Source organism: Scylla paramamosain, chromosome 27, assembly GCF_035594125.1.
Source record: "Scylla paramamosain isolate STU-SP2022 chromosome 27, ASM3559412v1, whole genome shotgun sequence".
Lineage (NCBI taxonomy): Eukaryota > Metazoa > Arthropoda > Malacostraca > Decapoda > Portunidae > Scylla > Scylla paramamosain.
Window position 1 is genome coordinate 7,775,764 of NC_087177.1, and position 21,737 is coordinate 7,797,500.

Here is a 21,737-nt window from a genome sequence, read left to right on the forward strand (position 1 = left end):
AGCCACAGATTCACATATTACACACCTCATAAAAGTATCCGATAATGTTTTTTTTTAAGTTTGCCTCTATAGAGAATCTCGACTAACGTTCTATCACCTACAAGCCACATAGCTGCCCATGCCAACTCACATCAACTAACCACACTACCAGGATACACCAAAAAGGCCGCAAGAACAGACCACATCAGCAGACCACATTAACAGGCCACTAACTCACTGAAAATTGGACGGTCACGGGCAACACCAACAAAGAAAGGTCACTGAGTCACTCGAAGTCCTACAAACTGTACCTAAAGGACGGTGCTATTGAGAGAAAAGAATAGAATAAAAGAACTTGTTGCACACGAGGAACAATACATATCAATGGCTTTCCAGACAGAAGGTTAACCACATCCAGTGTCATTGCAAGAAGTTGAGCGGATTTACAAACATTCCCCTACGTATCGTCTCCAGGAAAATCTACCATACTCTGCCGGCCGGATTTTCCTGTCACTGTCCGAGCAGTTCAACGATATTCTTAAGTGATGAAAGGTTTTGCGCTTAAAGTGAAAAAATACATTAAAATCGTTGGAAGTTCTAACTCACACACACACCGATGATCACTCAAGGGTATTTTGCAGACCAGCAGAATCTTCTACACGTGAGAAAGATCCCTCATGTTGGAAAATGTATGTGCATTATAATAAGGATTTAAATGATGAACGCACTGCTGCATGAGGGTGCATGATTACTTTGAGTCTTGCCACTGCTACATTCCAAGATGAAAATTTTGCGCCACACATCTATTATGCTATCTCGCTGCGGTATTTCCAATTAGTGATATTTTACTAGACACAAGACTCGCTTTACCCAGACACAGCTAAACTCCCTACTTATCTCAGTAATTAACACACCTTCCATATATCACGAGCAGGAGGGCGCAGCAGTAGATATAATTAACTTTACACAAATAAGGTTTACAGATATATACGTATAATGACAATATCCGGAGACAGTGATGAGGTAAAACTAACACTCATCGCATTCTTATGAGTATATTCTCACAGGAAATCTGGATGAAGTGATAAAATAAAGCACTTCTAGGCATGTTTAAGTAATCTGCAGGGAACGATGTACTCAACAAGAAACGAGGACATCAAAATACCTCAGCAACTTTTTCTCGGGCAAGGTTTCGTCACAAGGTCAATCTTTTTATAGCTTTACGACCTTCGGAAATTAGTACATTATTTCTTACTGAGGCTATTCGTCACAAGGTCAATTTTTTGTAGCTTTACGACCTTCTGGAATGAGTACAGTATTTCTTTTCAAGACTATTGAACTAGTAGTAGGAAACAGCTGCCGTTATACTTGAAACCGTTTCACTCCAATTATAACCTAAGTGTTCACAAACAGCTCACCCCTCACCTTCCAGGAACCTCGACTGGAACTCCATTACACTTACTTGGAAACTACTCTTACTGCTTCTTCCTTGACAATCCGCGTTCCCTTTGTTTCACAGGTGCCGCACAACACCTGGGAACTGACCCATTTTCTGTGAGCATCGAAGCTTCTCTAGTATTTTGCGTCTTTCCAGAGGGTGTCGTGCTCCTCTCAGACGGTTTTCAATAAAGCTTCGTTCATACAAGAAGCATCTCTGTCTCATCTAGTGTTGATGCTACAGTGGTAAGTTCATGTTTATTTCTTCCTTTCCAGCTTACGTATTTGTATTTACGGCTGGCAGCTGACGTCCCCTGCCAGAGTGCTCTCATAAGTAACGATCGATCCATGAACACTACTCCATTCACTCCAGCTCGAGATTCCTTTGTCCATCACGTGCATGTAGCTCATTTTATATTCTCCTTCTTTACTCGGAACAGCTATTTCACGCCCCGAACACAGGGGCAGGTCACTTTTTTGCTAAGGTGTCGTGCTGTCCACACATACATTCGTCTCCGCTGACTGTCCATCCTCCTGACACGACACTACCATCTTTTTACTATCCGTCAGGTAACATCACACATACGTTTATCTCATTTTACCATAACGTCCCAAGCTTCCAGACAGGCAAACGTTACATTCCACCTGCCTCAAGCATCACACGCTCCCCAGCACTTACTATTCAGCAATCCACTCCTCCACTCCCTCCTGTGGCGCTGTTCCTCGTGCGCTGGGCTGTAATTCGCTGTATTGCGTTTTCCAGGCCTGATGCACGAATGGAGGAACTAACACAAAATCACAGTTCCCAGCAAGACATGGCTGCTGCATGACCTACAATAGGAGTGCAAGCAAGTATGACTGATTTTTTTTTTTTTTTTTTGCAATGTTCCCGTGATTTGTTCTGATTCATATGTGGGTGATTTATATAGGTTATACGTTATTATGTTACATTTAATACGTTCTATATCGATCCATCACAAATGTTACACTGTCGATTTCAAGAATTCTTACACTAGTGGCAAACAAAGCCAGCTGAACTCCATTTTTTTATGGCCTTGACCGCATCCATTCATGTGTGTGTATGTGTGTGTGTGTGTGTGTGTGTGTGTGTGTGTGTGTGTGTGTGTGTGTGTGTGTGTGTGTGTGTGTGTGTGTGTGTGTTCTCTCTCTCTCTCTCTCTCTCTCTCTCTCTCTCTCTCTCTCTCTCTCTCTCTCTCTCTCTCTCTCTCTCTCTCTCTCTCGTGTGTGTGTGTGTGTGTGTGTGTGTGTGTGTGTGTGTGTGTGTGTGTGTGTTAGAGTGTGTGTGTGTGTGTGTGTGTGTGTGTGTGTGTGTGTGTGTGTGTGTGTGTGTGTGTGTTAGAGTGTGTGTGTGTGTGTGTGTGTGTGTGTGTGTGTGTGTGTGTGTGTGTGTGTTAGTGTGTGTGTGTGTGTGTGTGTGTGTGTGTGTGTGTGTGTGTGTGTGTGTGTGTGTGTGTGTGTGTGTGTGTGTGTGTGTGTGTGTGTGTGTGTGTGTGTAAATATTACAAGTCCCCCTGCTGGTCAGCCTTCTCCTTGAGTCACGGCACTGTGTCATTATCTGTCAAGGTTTGCCTGGAAGCCATTCACTGTCAGGTCTCCACCTCCTTGGTCTCTTTTCTGTCCAGTCTGCTCACGTAGCCACACGTCTTGCCAGTCTCCATTTTCTGTCCTTTATTTTTGCATGATATCTTTTAACTTTTGCCTTGTTCTTATACATATCAGTCTTTCCCAACACTCATCTCTAATGCTCTTTGTACCCGTCTTAATTCCATAATTAGCTTATTTAGTTTTGAAGTCTTACATCCACAAATTTTCATGAAGATTTAAAGATTTAATGTCTGTTGTTTTCGAACCTACAAAAAATTTTCATGTATTATGCATGTATATATCTCTTTTCCATGATGTAAACCTTTTCTGTTAGTTTTTCGTTCAGGTATTACATCAACTTCTTTATGGAATTCATCGTTAATGGGTTAATGTAATAACAATTCATGGTAGTTCATATATTCTTTGTTTAGTTCTTTAACGTCTTCTTTTATTATATTGATATTTCTCTACATCTTTTCTCGCCTCTAAGTTTATTCATTTCGTCTCTCTCAGTCACATTAAACTTTTATTTTTAACAATATGATTAAGTGTTTGCTTTTAATATTCACCACCTCTGAGCCACTTTTCTTCCTATTGCCTCCAGTATATTTTTTTTCTTCACCACTTAATAACCTTAAACTCGGATATTCTCTTCATTTGAAAATCAATTTTGTTTTGCCATGTTACGACATCATTTTCTCGAATTAATTTTCTTTCTTTTGCTCTAAAATTTAATGTTGTTTCGTTACTTACGTACAACTTAATGTTGTTATGTTACGTTTCGTTACCAGAGGCCGCTCCTTGCATGCATTTTGTTGATGAGCTACACTAACGTCTTGGATATTATGAAGAGTTTCATTTTTGCTGATTCGCTTTGTCTCAAATCTTCTTATGGTCTTTTCTCGTGTCAAACTTTCTACTATATTTACGAACAACTCGACATGTTTCAGTCCTCTCCATCAGCCCCAAACTTTGCCTTGTTTTTTTTTTTTACTTAAGTACATTAACTACAACCACTGTGGCAACTTTACAACATAGCCCTTGACAAAAACACCATACTCCGTGAAACGTCTTAGAAGCGGCGCCAAAAACTGAGCCAGTAATGACACTGTTGATAATGATAGTGGTGGTGTGCTTGTGATTGTAACATAAAAGTGCTCATGGTGCATGCCTGATGGTTGTATGATTTGCAGTATGGTACTGTGTGAACATACTGATGGTGCACACCTAATGATTATATAGGAGTAGTGATAACGACTCATTGGCGTTAAGTTACCGTGCTCGGCTCACAGTAAAGCCAGCGTGGTATGGCATCTAATCTCACCAGGCACTCACACCCTCCTCCACAAAAAATAGCAACGGTAGGTTACACTTTTATACTCGACCTTTACATAGCCCAATTAGTTTTTTTTTTTTTTTTTTTTTTTTTTTTGTAATACTATGGTTATTATAGTCAAGTCAGACATCCGGCAGAAGTAAACCAGCATGACGTGGTATCTGGCTTAACCCAAACACCAACAAAAGTTTATACCATCCTCTCACAAATAATAGCAGTCCTAGATTACACTTCCCCGCTCCTCTTTTGCACCCTAATAATATTTCTTACTCTAATATTACATATGGTTAGCGGAGAGAAACCAGACAGCTTAGCAAGGACATGAAGATCTGTTGTTAGAAATCCCTCATAATCCTCGGTGGAAATATGATAATTGAGTGCAGAAGAAAAAAAATAATTGAGGGAAAACTTTATCCTGAGCGATGGTGTGGGTACTGGAGTCGTGTAAGTATGGTAATGGCCTGGATAATAGTGCTAGCGTGATGGTGGCATGCCTAAGTTCTGAGGTGAAAGTGGTGCTGGTATGAATGTGGTGTGGTGAGAACGTAGTGGTGATATGAGTGAGGTGTGACGAGGGCATGATAGTGGCAGAAAATGTTGTAGCGAGTGTGGTGATCTTACAAATAAGGTGTGATGAGGAAGTATTAGTGATATTAGTGTGGTATGATGAGGGCGTAATGGTGAGTTTAGTGGTGGTGAATGAATGTGGTGAGTTTGGTAGTGAATGAGAACAGTGTACCGAGTGTTATGGTGATATGAATACAGTGCAGTGAGTGTATGATAGTGAATGAAAAGGTTGTGTTAAGTATGGTGATGGTATGAATATGGTGAGGCGAGAGCGTGAGGAGGAAGAGACGAAGCCTAAGACCCGACAGGCAGACAGCTCACCTTGGCGGGGGTTTAGCGTTCCGGGTCCAGGTGAGGTGGGGGGAAGGGTTGCCGCGGGAGGAACACTTGAGTCGTACCTCCTCGCCCGCCGCCACCTCCCGCCGCTCCTCCGCCGCCACCTCCTCGGGCCCGTCTGCACCACACGACGGGACAGATTGTATATTTTTAGTTGAGTGCAGGAGTAATTTGCTGCTGTGATGATGATGATGATGATGATGATGATGATGATGATGATGATGAGGATGATGATTGGTGAAACGATGACAATGATTATGATAATGATAACAACAACAACAACAACAAAATAATAATAATAATAATAATAATAACAATAACAATAATAATAATAATAATAATAACAGTAGAGGTAGTAGTAGTGGTAGTGATCATAGCAATAGTAGTAGCAGTAGTAGTAGTAGCAGTAGTAGTAGTAACAGTACCTAGTATTACGTAGCAGCAGTAGCAAGAGCAGTAGCAGTAAAAGTAGTGGTTATAGAATTATGTAGTAGTACAATATTGGTATTAAAGCACATAAAGGTATTTGTTGTTGTTGTTGTTGTTGCCGCTGCTATTGTTGTTGTTTTTGTTGCTGCTGGAATACAAAACTAAACTGAGAAAATACTACAGTACATAAAACAGCAGTACTCAACCCAGACACCATAAGGTCATCGCGTATTTATGGCAACAAGACGCTTTGGTAAAATATTCAAGCATGTGCACATGAAGATAAGCACTTCATCGTCCGCCCCCACACCCCCGAACACACACACACACACACACACACACACACACACACAAACTCACACTGGACATTGACGTAAAAAGGAGCGCTGGAGGTTCCCCGTGGACTTGTAACCTTCACGCTGTAGTGTCCTGCATCCTTCCTCGACACTCGCCTTATCCTCATCTCCCCTTCGCTGCCACTGTATCCTGGCTTTCCCTGATCAATGAGGGTCTCTTCGTCTTCCTCACTGTCTTCGTTGCCAACAGTGTTCGTGTCTCTCTCACTTTTCACGCGACGCCATAAGTACCTGAAAAGAAAGGAAAAAGGGACGTTTCAGAGGAGTGTATGATTCCCACACACAAAAAAATAATTAAATAGACTTGAGAATATGTATTTTTCTTTCATGCGTTTGTCTCTGTGGATCGTAGTGGCGTGAAAGAGGTCATTTTCCGTCAGGCGCAGTGAGGCAGAAGAGGCGAGGCACCTGTGGAGATACGTATGCGACGAGGCAGGTATAATGACTTTGGACTAATGAGGCAGGTAAGACAAGGCCCGTGTAGTGGTGGTGGTAGTGGTGGTGGTGGTGGTGGTGGTGGTGGTGGTGGTGGCGGTGGTGGTGGCGGTGGTGGTGGTGGCAGTGTGATTATGACACCGCCAGTCTTCATTAGGAACACATTTGGTCCGCGCCTGCCTCACCCCGACCACCGACCCACCCCTTGTTTGCGGCGAACCCCCTCCCAGCGGTTCGTGTGTGTGTGGTTGGGGGAGGTGGTGTGATATTAATTTGTACTTGTTCGTGCATGCGTTAATGTGCAGTAGTGATTTTCCTTGCGCGCGCGCGCGCGTGTGCGTGTGTGTGTGTGTGTGTGTGTGTGTGTGTGTGTGTGTGTGTGTGTGTGTGTCCCGGTAGGCGAGTCAATGGGTTCAGCCTGGAATGTCTTACATCGATACACTTCAATATCCTGTCGCCTGATGATGCATGAAAACTTCAGGAAAATGTCAACGTAAGCAGAATTTCAATATACAGGCTGTCGCATTTTTCTTTTTTTAGATTGTTTTCTTTGCGGTCGCATCTTGGGCACCCTACTCTATTGCACTGGTTGCCAAAGCAACGGGGGTTTTCATCACTAGTGCACACCGTGTAAGCGTTTTACGAGCACACACATGTACATATATGGTTGGTATATAAATGCTTTTCAGAGAACATGCAACCCTTGCACAGGTTACCGCGACAACCCGGCACAGTAATGTATTCACGTACTGTTTTGCCTTAAGGGAAGACCGCACGGTGTGGGGATTCAAACTTTATCGCAGGAGAAACTGTACTGAATATTCATCCCTTTGTTTCTACATACATAGGTAAGTGCGTATATATGTTCAGTATATATTATACAGCACAACAATAACTCAGCGTTGAGCAAGTTTACTTAGCTCCAGAGGAGCTTGGTTCGGTTCTTCCGAATTTTCTCTTTAACAACTAATCACAAAACGATAGTGATGCTGCGAGATGGTTTGCCTTGGGGCGAATACAGGTGGGAAGTGGCTTTTGTGTTTCGCAGGCAATCTTGAAAGGTATTATGAATAACAAGTGTGCCAGGTGAGGGCACCAGTGAATAAACAATGTCATCTCGATATACTGGTATTGTTGGAACAAGTACTGAATGGACTGTGTCGTATTCAAGTTGCTGGAGGACTTGCCTCGTGAATAATTATAAGCAGGCAAGTATCTACCGATTTCAGTCTTGTTCTTGTGCATGTGGAAGTGAAAATCAGTATGTACAATGTTAAAACATCTTAGTTGTTTTGGTGCAGCTTAAGAAAAGAAAAAAAATCATATAGCTTGATTACAGTTTAAACAGATGAACAGATGAAACTATTAGTGCTTTTACTGCTACTACTACCACTACTACTACTACTACTAATAATAATAATAATAATACCACTACCACCACCACTATTGCTATTACTACAACTACTACTTTTTATACCACTACTATTTCTACTGTTACTACTACTACTACTTCTACTATTACTACTAGTAGCTGCTGCAGCTGCTGCTACTACTACTATTACTTCTACTACTACTACTACTACTACTTCTACTACTGCCACTACTACTACTACTACTGCCACTACTACTACTACTATTACTAATACTACTTCTACTACTACTACTAGTACCTGCTGCTGCTGCTGCTGCTGCTGCTGCTACTGCTACTACTGCTACTTCTATTATTACTATTACAACTTCTACTATTACTACTAGTAGCTTCTGCTGCTGCTGCTGCTACTACTACTAAAACTACTACTACTATAACTACTACTACTACAACTACTACTACTACTAGCACTAAAACCACCGTCACTAACACCACCACCTCGCATCCTCTTCATTTACAAGTTCAGCTTTATATTCCATCAAACAGTTTACACAAATCGAGCTGAGTTCAACCTTCCTCATGCACAATGGCAAGAGTGAATGCAATGGATACAATTCTATGTACGTGGAATCAACCCAGCATTCCACACAGCCTCCCCGTGCATCACTCTCCACAGCGCCTATCCATAACGGTATGTCCCTATGACTTCATTAATTCACAATCTCACCTGACACATTTTTTTATTCATAATACCTCTCAAGTCTGAAAACTCATTCACCTCAACTCTGTCCTCCGGCACGAGACTTCCACTCACCACCTCCTCCACTGTCTTCTACTCTCCTCACTTACATGTTGTTCCGTATATTTGTTTTTTAATAAGATTTTTTTCAAATGTGGGTGTTAAATAACAAGGATAAAGCCAATCCTCGTTAATGATGCGATTGTTTTCCGGACTAAATACTGATTAATATAGTTCAAAAAGTTATCTTCTTACCTCCAGCTTTAAATAATACAGTTCATGTTTGATAACTTGTGTAATGTTGAAGTGAGTGTTGTGTATCTATCTCACTCAAATTTTTCCCTCTTTCTGGAAGCTTTGGTATTTCCTCTCCATCTTGTATTGTATTCTTGGTCTCGCCTTGCTTGCTCCGGAGTTGTCTGCAATGAATTCCATCTCCCATGTATGACTCCATTAAAAAAGAAAGTCCCAGGAAAACTTGTCATTTTGAAAGGTCTCAAGATCTAACGGTCAGCGGATGCATGTTTAAGTATCTGGTCTGGTGCCTTCCCCTTGATCATCTATATTAGAAACCCCACGAACCCCACTGGTACCAATACAGAGCCGTGGAATGTACCACCTGCTACCAATGCTCCATCCTATTCATTTAAAGCTTAACAACATTCTCAGGAAATTAATACTGTATTATGAAAGGTCTCCTTCCAGCAAATTATGGTAAGAAAAAAATATATATAAGCAGTTTTTAAGCAATAAAAAAATATATAACCCACGTAAAAAAGTAAATAGTCATAAATCTCTAAGAGTTCTAATATCCTTCGTTGTGACGTAAAAATGTTTTTTGTTTTATACCATCCCGTGCTCCGCTGAAGACAATGGTGTGCTTAGAGCGACGCCATCCGGTTTAATTTCGAGGAATAGAATGTGTCAGTGAGATATGAAAAATTAAAGTGTGGCATCCAGACTCTTGAATTTCAGTGACCGAGTCGGCAAAGCAACGGGCATCTCTTCCTCCTCCTCCTCCTCCTCTCCCAGGACGCAACACCAATATAGTGATTGCCTCCATAAGAAAATCATAATCACACTCACAACATAAACGCACCACCACCTCCACTATGCTCACATTAACAACCCACCAATACCTTCACTACAACACCAACACAACCAGCGCAACGCCTCCACCACACCATTCGTACACCACCACCACTACATCATCACCAGAACACCACAACAGCTACACCACAGTTTCTACCACAATACCACCATCACATCACCACAACTACACCTCCATCACAACAGCATCATTACCGTCATCACCATCATCACCCACTATCCTCAAATGACAAGCTCTGAAGTCACAACCATTAGCACATCGCCACAACACAACACAACACACTGGTACATCGTCACGTCAAATAACCTCATTATCTGGAATATAAGAATATCCGCTTCCGTGTGTGTGCTGTGTGGGCGACGCTCGTGTGTGTTCCTCCGCGGTCTCGCTCTCCTCCTACGCCAGAGGTCAGCGAGCATGTTACATCACCAACAAAATGTCAGTTTTTACAAAGAGAACAGAAAACTTGACTGGAGGCTGCACGAAGCAATTTACCTCTTGGATATATTCCCGAACCATAACGCAATAAGTGTCCTTGAAATAACAGCGAATTCTAGAAAACGTAAGCAGGTATTTTTACACGCAATATTTATTTAATGATTTTTGTAACATGGTAAAGTTGATAATGTTAAAAATATCTATTTACGTGGTACATATTTAATATTGGTGAAAGGGGGTATTTTCTTTCCAGCGTTGTAGCAAGGAATAATTACATAATAAGGACAAATTATTCCAGTAGGAGGCGAATACAACATTGTAACCAAACATCATCTTACTGAATTACAGTGCAATTCCTCACCCTATCATATACTCTATAAACAATATCATGTGTAAAGCAATGTTGAACTGAGATCTGTTCGAGAAAAGAGCGGGCACCTTGCTGCGTTTACAGTTCACTCTCAAGAAAAACATGTGAATGTGATGTTATAATTAGACTACAGATAAAAGGCAACATAAGCGAAATACGGAATTATTTTTGAGAACATTTCACATTCTTCTTTACTCGCTGCTGACTGGCCCGCGGCGGCAGAAGTGACAGGCAGACTTACTACCAAGTACAAACTAGCAACGGAAGTTTGCACTCACCTTTTCTTTCATATTGATCTTGCTGCCAATACTTTTCTCAGTTCTTTCATCCTTCGTTCATAACATGTGTTTTCCACTCGTTCTTTTTGCAATGACATTAGAAACTTATGGAAATGATGAGTGATAGACAGTCAGTTGTGCAGCAAGGAAATGGGAAGAAATAAATGTCTCACCATGGGATGCACAGGATCAGCATTTCTTTTTTTTTTTTTTTTTAGCAAACTGGTTTCCTAAAAATCATGCAACCTTGTGATGCAAACGCCAGTTTCCCAGTATTATCAAAACACAACACCATTTCGTTTGATTTGGAGAGAATAAGAATGTGAGGAGGAGATACATTTTCTTTCCACTCGGTATTAGAACTGACAACTTACATTAGATAACAAAGAAATCCATATTGTTTGAGAACTTTTTTTTTCAGTAATTGCCCCCGTTAAACCTAAAGGCAAGAGCACCGTTACATTCACCATGTTATGAGATTTTCCATTTGCAGGTCGCCATAGTTCTCATGATCACCTATCGCTATCTGCTATCACACGTACCTTCTAATCAATTTCTTATACAGCATAGGATCTCAGGCCCATCTCATCCCATCACCACCCGTCACTCCACATCCCCACAGTCACTAACGAGTAAAACTTACCACGCCCGAAACAACATCCATCATCACTATCACCACTGATCACTTCCCCTCATCCCCTCTCACGCCACCACCACATCTCTCACGCCCCAAAAGTCTCACCTCAGTTTTACAGGAATCGCACTCACTAATCAGGTACTTCACTAAGATTATAAATTTCAAACAAACAGAACCTCAGAGACAATATAGAAATGACAATTTATGACGTAAAATTCTCGTACGCCAAGAAGGTGTACAGCGAGGAGGAGGAGCGGGTGGCCCGCACCAGAGCCAAGTTTGCCCAGCTGGGCAGACTGCAGGCCCGTAAGTTTGCCGAGGCCGAGAAACGGCCAAAGCAGACCAAAGGGAGCTGCAAGGTGCACGAGGATCTTCTTCCACCAAAGGGGAAGAAAATCGTCACTGTTATGAAGGTGGACGACATCTGCGTGGCGCCTTCCGTCGGGGAGCGCCAAGCCCGGGTCGTCCACCGGATCGAAGGGGCTCCCGTGTTGGAGAACAAGCCCGCGGTAGCGGCGCCTCCAGCCCCAGGGGTGGGGGACGAGGTGCGACGCATCATGTACACCCCAGCCAGGTTCCTGAGGCATCTGACGAAGCAGGACGAATTCTTCCTGCACAACATCGGGGGTCATTATGGCGTGTCCATCGTGGTGGGCACGCCAAAGACCAAGATACAGATTGAAGGCCCAAAAGCCAATGTCTGTGCCTGTTACGCATACGTGAAGGCGCTGCTTGTTAAGTGGCACCAGCACGAGGCCGGCAAGCGGTGAGAAGTTATTAACACTCACAATGCTCCCTTATAATGCAACGAGACGGGAGGGAAAAACAAGCAAAACCAGCCGCGAGCGAGACAAGAAAACATATTACCAGTGGCGAATGAACACGCAATATCGGCGACGAGCGAAGCGATAACACAGTACCAGCGACGAGCGATGCGATAACACAGTACCAGCGACGAGCGATGCGATAACACAGTACCAGCGACGAGCGATGCGATAACACAGTACCAGCGACGAGCGATGCGAGAATACGATACCAGCGACGAGCGAGACAGAATACAATACAAGCGGGGCGATTACACAACATGAATTACGTATATTTCTTTAATAATTTAATCTTAAATCATCAAATATACTATAGAGTAGTGAATTAATTTGTGTGTTGATATTAATTTTAAACTGATCCTTTGAAACATTTTTGGAAGGGACAATGTTGTTACCTTTTTGTTTTATTTTATTTTATTTTATTTATTTATTTATTTTATTTTATTTTTTTTTTTACTAACTTGTCACACACCGTCATTTCCCGTCAGCAGTCATCACTCCCCATCACGGCCAGTCGACACCCCGTCTCCCCCTCCCCCTCCCCCTCCCCCCATCACTAGTCATCGCAATTCACTTCTCACGCGGCGGAACGACAGGTCCTCATAATACTAAAAATATGCATATGGGATATGTTTGAATGTTTATTTAATGAACACATTAGCGAAGGCACGGCAATGTCGCCTAGTAGTAATAATGATTTTATTATTATTATTATTATTATTATTATTATTATTATTATTATTATTATTATTATTATTACTATTTAGTAGTAGTAGTAGTAGTAGTAGTAGTAACAACAGCAGCAGTAATAGTGCTGGTGTTAATATTAGTAATGGTAATAGTAACAGCAACAGTATTGTAACTACTACTACTACTACTACTACTACTACTACCACCACCACTACTGTTACTTTCGAAAAGCAAGGATCTATCACTATTGTTTGCATTTTTTGTCTGCCTTTTTGTCAAGGATTCTTTTTCATGAAATTTTAAGGAAAAGTTAGTTATTCTTAGACCAAGGAACTGTTATGGACTAGATATCAATGCATGAAGTATTTATGCGAATCCAGGATTTTATTTTTTTCAGTTTGTCCTTGATTTGCCGTCAGGGGTTCCTTGCCTAGTGTGTCGCCGTCACGGGTTAACAGTATTGCGCTCCCTGAATGTTCCATAGTTGTTGTTGTTGTTTTTGGTGGTGGCAGTGGTGGTGGTTTGATGGTGGTGGTATTGGTGGTGATGGTGGTGGAGGCGGTTTGTTTGTTTGTTTGTTATTTTTTTTGTTATCTTTTGCGTGTTTGTTGTTGTTGTTGTTGCTGTTGTTTATTGTTGTTCGTTATTTATTATTGTTCATTGTTTGTTACTATTTTTGTAAATGTCCTTTTCAAAATCTCAAAAGCATAATTCCTTAAATGAGTCCGAGAGGAAGTCACTTGAAACATTCCCACAGATCAAACAAAGCAAACAAGTCAAGAATAAAAAAAACTTGATTTAAATACCTAAAAATAATCAAGTTCATTCAAATTGTTACTTTAGACAACGCTTCCCAGAATAGCCGAGATCATACAGAATGGAAGCAAAGTTCAAACCGTCAATATATCTCACAGACATCAAACATCACGAGCGGGGTAAGTAACAGGTGAACAGAGAGCAGAGCAGCACTGTTAGATTGAATCAGAATATTTATATGACAAGAGGTCGACAGTAGGCAAGATCGATACTGAGGTAACGAAACAAATGTTCACACCAACATTGCAATCTTATAAGCTGCAACCATTACGCAGACTGGCGGGGAATAATACTTGTGCTACATAAATTAATGAGAATAATTTGTACAATATTATGAGGAGAAACTGAGTTATGAGTCTCCGCGAACGTAAACTCTGCAGTAAAGCTCATTGTTTGTTCACGTGACCATGAGTGATAACACCATTGCCAATCAAAGAAAGAGCTTTCCCCGAGCACTTTCATCTGTGACTTACATTGTGATTTATCTTCATGCATCACTGACATCAATGACTACAATAGTAACACCACGCATAAATTGTCAAAATATCATTCAATGTTGGTAGTTGAGTGGAAACATAAAATCGTCAACTTACGGAAACCTTGTAACATAAATCAAGATCTAAAACAAGGTAACTAAACCTATACAGCCATTGGTTAGTTCACATAAATTTATAGAAGGCTAATAACAAATCCACTTGTGCCTCTACACCTAGCATAGATTTGAGCATGAACACCAACGCCTTATATGTATGTATTGAACCCTGAAGACAATCAAGAGTACCTGAGCGTGATGGCAGCACTTGGTGAGCCTGAAGGTCGATGGTGAGTGTCAAAAATTACCATTAAGACCTTTCAGAACACAAGTCGCTGTGGCGACAACAAAAGCAAGTATCAATAAATTCCTAATTATAACAAATGAGTACATCAAATATTCAAATGCCATAAAACATGAGCATTATAGGCGGATTAGCTGCCTGCGAATATTTCTGAGTCGGGTTCCGGTGTTTTTTTTTTTTATCCTTGGCTTACATAAGCGGGAGGCTTGAGTACTGAAAAAGTTCCAAGTCAAACAGGAATTACAAAAAGTAAATGAATAAATAAACAAAGCGAATTTTGGCCAAGAGTTTATTTAACCGAAAAGAAGAGAGAAAAAGCAATCACGGTCAGTTCCACCAAATGGAATTAAAAAATTAAGTTTTCCATTTCAGAACTAAATGCAAAGGAATTAACGAGTCAGGAAAACACGGGCGAGCAACATTATTAAATCTGACGTTTTAGGTCACACTGGTTTATTTATATTATTGTTGCTGTGTTCGGTTCCTGTTCATTTATGAAGCAACTCGGTTTCGGTTTGATCACATGGCCTAGCATCAAGAAAAGCATGGCGGATCACTTGGTTCACATCCGGTATATAAAGAGATCCTTTTTACCGAGTATTACACTTTCATACCCATGCGGTGCCGTGGACACAATGCCAGGGATCTGAAAAATCCAAAGAAGGAAGCAAGCGCAAGGAAACAAATGTAGTATAGTAGTGGTGAAACAATGGTGACATGAGGGGTCTCTCCAAATCAGAGTAGAAAAGCCTGGCATTGTTTGTGTAATGTGGTGAAATGAGTGTGGTCAAGCGGAGGTGGAAAGGCAGTACCTGATAGGCCCCGGGTTGGCCATGGCAGCGGCCTTCACCAGCAGGTCGCTTCCCTCCGTCACGTTGATCCTCGTCGGCGGCTTGGAGACCCACAGCGGCGCGTCTGTTGGGGAGAGGGCGCTGCATGACTATCAACAGCCATAACTGATTACTGTGGCTTGGTGAAATGGCGCTGCAATCTGGCTCTCTCCTCAGTGTTACAAGGAAAACTGCTGGAATTGCATTGGAGGCAACACATTACTACGAAGCAATTATTCACCCCTACATCATTACGCGTCTTTAAGTATTGCGTAAAAACTTAATGAGAATCCTGCTGGTGTGCGTGATAATGCAGAACAATTACTCAACACTAAAGGAAATTAACATGGAATAATACATAGTGTGGGACATGAATTATTGGGGGAGCGAGGAGGATCATGTTGCTGGAGGCGAAGCTTTGAGGTTATCACAGCAGGAGAGAGAGAGAGAGAGAGAGAGAGAGAGAGAGAGAGAGAGAGAGAGAGAGAGAGAGAGAGAGAGAGAGAGAGAGAGACTGTGTGTGCGTGTGTGTGTGTGTGGTGACGAGTGGGTGCGTTGTAAGGGGAAAGGAAATGTTGGCAAGGAAGAGAAGACAGAAAGACAGAGGTGTTGCGAATGGGGGAAGAGAGCGTCCTTGGATAGGATAAGGGGAGTAATACATTGTCTTGAGTCAAAGGAGATTTTGCCGACAAAGGCACCCTGGAGGTAACTGTTACAAGCGCCCTTCTCGAATATTTAGGGGAGCAATATTGTCATTTCCGGGCGGGCGAAGCTGCCAGCACGCCGAGTGGGGAGCCTCATGTTGGCCCGGCTTGACACTGACACAACACGAGGCCGGCGATAATTCACAAAAATGCTCCAATTTGGGACAAACATACGTCATTCAGGTGAGTGCATCGGACAAACATTTGTACGAAAGTTAAATTTAAATCGTGTGTGTGTGTGTGTGTGTGTGTGTGTGTGTGTGTGTGTGTGTGTGTGTGTGTGTGTGTGTGTGTGTGTGTGTGTGTGTGTGTGTGTGTGTGTGAGTGTTTGTTCATATATTTTTCATTGATGCATTTATTCATGCACGATGCAAACGATGCATCAGTATCATAACTGTCATATGGGATGGAGCACGGCGTGAGCGGAAACCATTCGTCTGTAGGGAAGCTAAAAGATTTACACAAAATATACTACAATACTGTGAGACCTGGCTCTGCGCCGCAGCAAGACGGCAGGCCGCTGCGAGTGGCTCTCCCGTGCAGCCGGTGCAGCGACTCTCTAACTGCATTACCCGTTAACTCGTCGACAACTTGCAAGGCTCCATTAAAAAGTTTGTTCCGTGAGAGTGACGATGTCGACACCGCGGAGCCTTGGCGTCGACACACGTGTTGAATGTTTGCGTTGCGTTGCACCGCAGTGAGCAAGCGGAGGGGCGCCTCGGCCTGATTAGCTGGGAGGGGAGAGGTAGAAATTCACGTCTTCCAAGAAGTTGAAATGTCAAAACTCAGTCAGTTTTCAAAGAACAGCCAGGACAAAGTGTGTGTGTACATACAAGTGTGTGGACAGTGAGTCAGTGGCGTCATGAGCATGTAACTTGGGAATTAGTCAGTGAGAAGTCATTGCGTCAGATACTGACTTGGTCCATGGGTGAAAAGTGTAGAGATGTCGTCTTTGAGTTTGTGAAGTAAGGGACAAGGTAAGACAGCGTGGGCGTGAGGGTGCGTGCGGGGTGCAGGGCGAGGAATACTCACGCAGAACGTGAAGCGTGAGGGAGGTGGAGACAGGGGAGGCCAGCCCGTTGGTGGCCTCACAAACCACTGGTCGCCCGTTGTGGCTCGCCGCCGCCCGCACCACCACCACCTCGGACCTGTCGCCGACACGCCACAGCCTCAGTCTCCACCACACGCCACCACAACCCACCAATGCTGACTGCAACTCTTATTCGCTATTATCACAGCCAAAAAGCTAACTCGAAGGTCTAGCTTGAAGCAAACTTTCCTACACTCCTAAAACGACTCACTCTGTGGAAAATCCCCCGAAGGCTGCTGGGCTGTGGGTGACCTGCGCGCTCTCGAGGGTGATCCAGCGTGACCTCCAGGTGACGTTGGAGGGCGGCAGACTTGGGGAGGAGAGGCAGGACAGCGTGAGCGATTTTCCTTCTTCCACTGAGGGCGGCGACACCCATCCGTTGACCTCCCACGGCGGGACTGATGCAGAGAGAGAGAGAGAGAGAGAGAGAGAGAGAGAGAGAGAGAGAGAGAGAGATAAAACCAAATATATCCAAATTGTGTGGTATTTTATCAAGCAGTTTGTAATGTTGACAAATTCTACTTGGTAATTTTACACTTTCATAAGAATTCAATCCAGCAAACCAAAATTACCGCGTTGCTGGAATCCTTCACATTAATGAAAGAAGAAAATGTCTTAAATAATCACACTGCTGAGGCAGAAATGAGAAAGCTGCAGTGGACGAACTGGGAGAGGTTCTAAAGAATACCTAATACAAAATAAACACAGCTTCCAGAGTAAACGTTCTTTTTTCGGAAAAGAGCTTCATTCTCCACATTAATTATGGTATATGTTCACCGAGATGGAAAACTCCCGCAGACTTAATTACCCCACGATTTCGAAAAAGAAATCCCAAGTAAGGCGGCGCTCCGTGGCGTGTTGCGCGGCGCAGATCAGGGCTGATGAGCCTCGGGGCAAACGGTGTGTGCCGGGAATGGATTGGCTCGGGCAGGAATAGCATGTCATCTTCAGCGGTGTCATTGCTAGCTAATTCAACGTGAGCAGCAAGACATCGCTTATCTCAGACCTGCGTCGCACTCTCTATGCAATTTACATTAATGATGTAGGATTGAGTCTACTTAGGAAGAAATGGTGGGAGGGAAATAGAACCTGCCTCCCGCCTCGATAAACGTAACCGTCCTGCAATGATCATGATTCCTGCAACGAATGGGATACAATCACGAGACCTACCTTAACCACCATTACAATCTACGCCACAGCCATAACCACACACCTTGAAAGTGCTGTAAATATTTTGACCATCCCCCTTCTGGTGATTTCACGGTTCACCACCAGCTTTGGTTGTCGTCTTCCCCTAAAGCAGTGTTCCCCACCCATTACGTCGCAGCCAATTGGGAGGACTAGGAGAAAACGGGTAGTGTGTTGGTGTCAGAGAGCCCCTCCGCCCGCGTCCAACATGACAAGGGAGTGATCGTCCCTGGCAAGGAGGCACACATCCCAGGAGGCATACACATACACTCCACACTCTCCCTAACTTTAAAGTTCAAAAACCTCTCGCATAGCTTTACTTGTTCTCGTACCACAAAAATACACTCGCTGAACACAATTTATAGTGATTCCCTCCCCTTCCCGCGCCATTATATCACTTCCTTTTACTCTCTAACAATCGGATACCGTACCTGAGCCCTACCAGGCCAACTTTTTCCGACTGTATCAAGGTAGATTCATTTCAATATTTTGCTGGTCTCAAGGAAGGGTGCTAGCTCTAATTCCTCCGTCACCCTCGTTGCAATGATTTGAATCCCCCCTCACTTCTCACTAAAAAGCATACTCAATCGAAATATTAGGGAATAACTTTTCCTGACAACCTGGGTGTCCGGAAAAGATCCCCAACTAAATGCTGACAATTCTCTCTTCGTGCTTTAGTGGAAGCTTTATCTCTTGAAAATACAGGTTAGCCCAACATAAATATATCATCCTGGAACTAATCCGCCTTAGCGACTGCACCATTCCTGCAGTCTTTCCTCCTATCCATCCTATCCCTTGCTGCTCTAATAAATGGCAACGATTTTTCCATTCATCAGTCGTATTATTCCACAGGGTTTGGTTCTATGACGTATACTTTGTTATTTATCATTAATCTCATTACGCTGAACGCCCCATCCATTCATTTGCTGATGAATTTAGCTTACATTTTCCCACGCTATTTGACAGATAACCTTTCCAAATGGAAGTATGGTATTTTCGTATAAATGATACAGAATTCAGATTTTTCATTATCAACAGCAGAGCAGTCACATCACTGATGACTGCACTAAATAAAGCGGAATCATGCTTTGTCTTGGTGGTGGTAGCGAGTAGTAGTAGTAGTAGTAGTAGTAGTAGTAGTAGTAGTAGTAGTAGTAGTAGTAGTAGTAGTAGTAGTAGTAGTAGTAGTAGTAGTAGTAGTAGTAGTAGTAGTAGTAGTAGTAGTAGTAGTAGTAGTAGTAGTAGTAGTGGTGGTGGTGGTATCATCCCAGTTTTTCTTCATTCGTTTATCTTTGCATCTTTCACTAATATCTTCACTGTTATTATTCTTGTCATCATTATCATCACAATTAGTACCGTTAAAGTTATATTTTAATTCATCACAGTCATCATGGTCCACAGTCCCCAGATCATCGACGTAGTCTTAGTCCAGTTCCCCGCACGCAGTGTCTTTGTGCCACGTCTAATCTGATCCCGTACCTCAGGCAATGCAATATGTGTGCAGTAAGAACATGCATTTTCGAAGAGGCCAACACAAAGCCAACTGTTGTTGATATTTTTCCCATCAACAACTTACAGCAATATTATGTTTTATTTTGTTCGTGATATTCGAGGAACATGATGCACACAGTAACTCGAGCAGCAATGATCGATGAGGCGGAACTGGAACAAGGTCAATAAGCAACACCCCAACTGTTCAGACCAGTGAAGTGGTGGGCCGGATAACACGAACTCCAGTCCCGCCTGAAGGTGGCATTTTTTCGGCAATCGTCAAGTGCCCGAAGATCATCCACAATGATGTCCATCAACTCTGTCCTCCAGTGAGAATACATGGAAGCTCGCCGCGGAGCAGAACACGCCTCAGTAAGAAGTAAGTTAAAATATCTTGTCCGTGCCATCACGGGCAGTGTTTCACCAAATCCAGGAAAAAAAAAAAAGGCTCCAAGCCGACCATCCTAGCCACCAAATATAAGGCTACAGGCATTACAGCACTAGACATTAAGAAAATGAACCAACAAGCTGACGCGGTTGCTTTTTTATGATATATGTAATAACAAGACAGAAAAAGAATACCTTTAAAATTTAGTCTTCTTATTTTCGTGGCACAATCTTCCAGATTAATGTTCCGTTCTTAGTACCCTCCCCTTGCTTGACTTCACTACTCCGTCCCTCGCTGGCCTCACAAAATGGATTTCCATGAACTCAGTTGTGTACAATATAAACTCCTCAGTTCTTTCTCGCGCTTCTTTTGGATTCCATTCATAAAATATTACTGAGGGTGGAGCGAAAGGTACATAGTTTGTATCATCAACTTCTTTCCTTAAAGTGAATGACGTTCATCTCTCTAATCCAGCGGTAGTAGTGCTCTGCTTGGGCTTGACTTTCACCATTACTTTCACAGCACGCTGCACCTGCCGCCTCACCACCCTGCCTCATATCGATTACTTCTCGCATTTTCGTCAATGATTCCGTACATTTTGGTAATAGTTTTTATTTTTTATAAGGTAAGCAAGTAAATATGGTTTTATGCAAAGGGAATAGAAAATAAACCATATTATCAGTTAATAATATGGAAAGTTTATTAATGGTCAATGAATAGTTAATAATGGCACCCCACAAAGCTTAATGGTGCACGCTTTAAGCCCGCGTGTCCTTGTGGTTTGTGGGGCGCTACTATTTATTATTAATTGATATACGATAACCATTCGTTACTCTTCATTATTTTTTCTTGTAAACAAAGCCATTCTTGACTATCAAACACTTATTATTTTCTCGTGTACAAATACGTAACTAAAGAAAATGCGCTTAAAAAAATAAATTAAATTAAAAAAGATAAAATAAAGTAAATAAAAACTATTATAGATAAATTACTAAATAAAATATGGACATTTTCAGTGAAATCTTGAAAAGGAATCCAGATGGCGCTGGCTGAGAAAGCAGGAAGTTTTCTTCAAATCTTCCAACTCCATGGTTCTCCTGCACAAAGTTTGTTTCTTGCCGTCTTGTCTACGTTTTCTCTCTATCTTTGTATTATTATAGCTAATCAATATCTTCACTCTTTTGTACGTATTAGTGAAGAGGTTCGGAACAGTCTGCCTCGCCCTGCCTCTGCTCTCTTCTGAACAATCTTACTTAAAGGCCTCACTCAAAGGGAATCCCCGACCACAAAAATATTAAGTAGGGCACAGTCCACTTAAAGTTTTCCTTCTCAGCCTAAGAGAAATTCAAGAGTTTTTTTTTTTCGTTAATTCAAAAGACATTAGCATATTTCTATTTATTCAAATAATACTACCATTCATCTTCATAAGTCTACTAACCACACCTCAATCATCACCAC

General features: G+C 42.3%; 1 protein-coding gene across 1 annotated transcript in view; it reads right to left on the reverse strand.

Moving 5' to 3' along the window:
- The window catches only part of LOC135114122 (nephrin-like), a 43,064-nt gene that overhangs the window by 15,218 nt on the left and 6,109 nt on the right, over window positions 1-21,737 (reverse strand). Inside the window, exons 4-8 of the mRNA XM_064029832.1 lie at window positions 17,424-17,610; window positions 17,155-17,270; window positions 15,401-15,503; window positions 6,050-6,276; window positions 5,246-5,378 (exon numbers count right to left, since the gene is read on the reverse strand). Coding sequence (XP_063885902.1) covers window positions 5,246-5,378; window positions 6,050-6,276; window positions 15,401-15,503; window positions 17,155-17,270; window positions 17,424-17,610 — 766 coding nt within the window. The remainder of the gene's footprint in view (window positions 1-5,245; window positions 5,379-6,049; window positions 6,277-15,400; window positions 15,504-17,154; window positions 17,271-17,423; window positions 17,611-21,737) is intronic.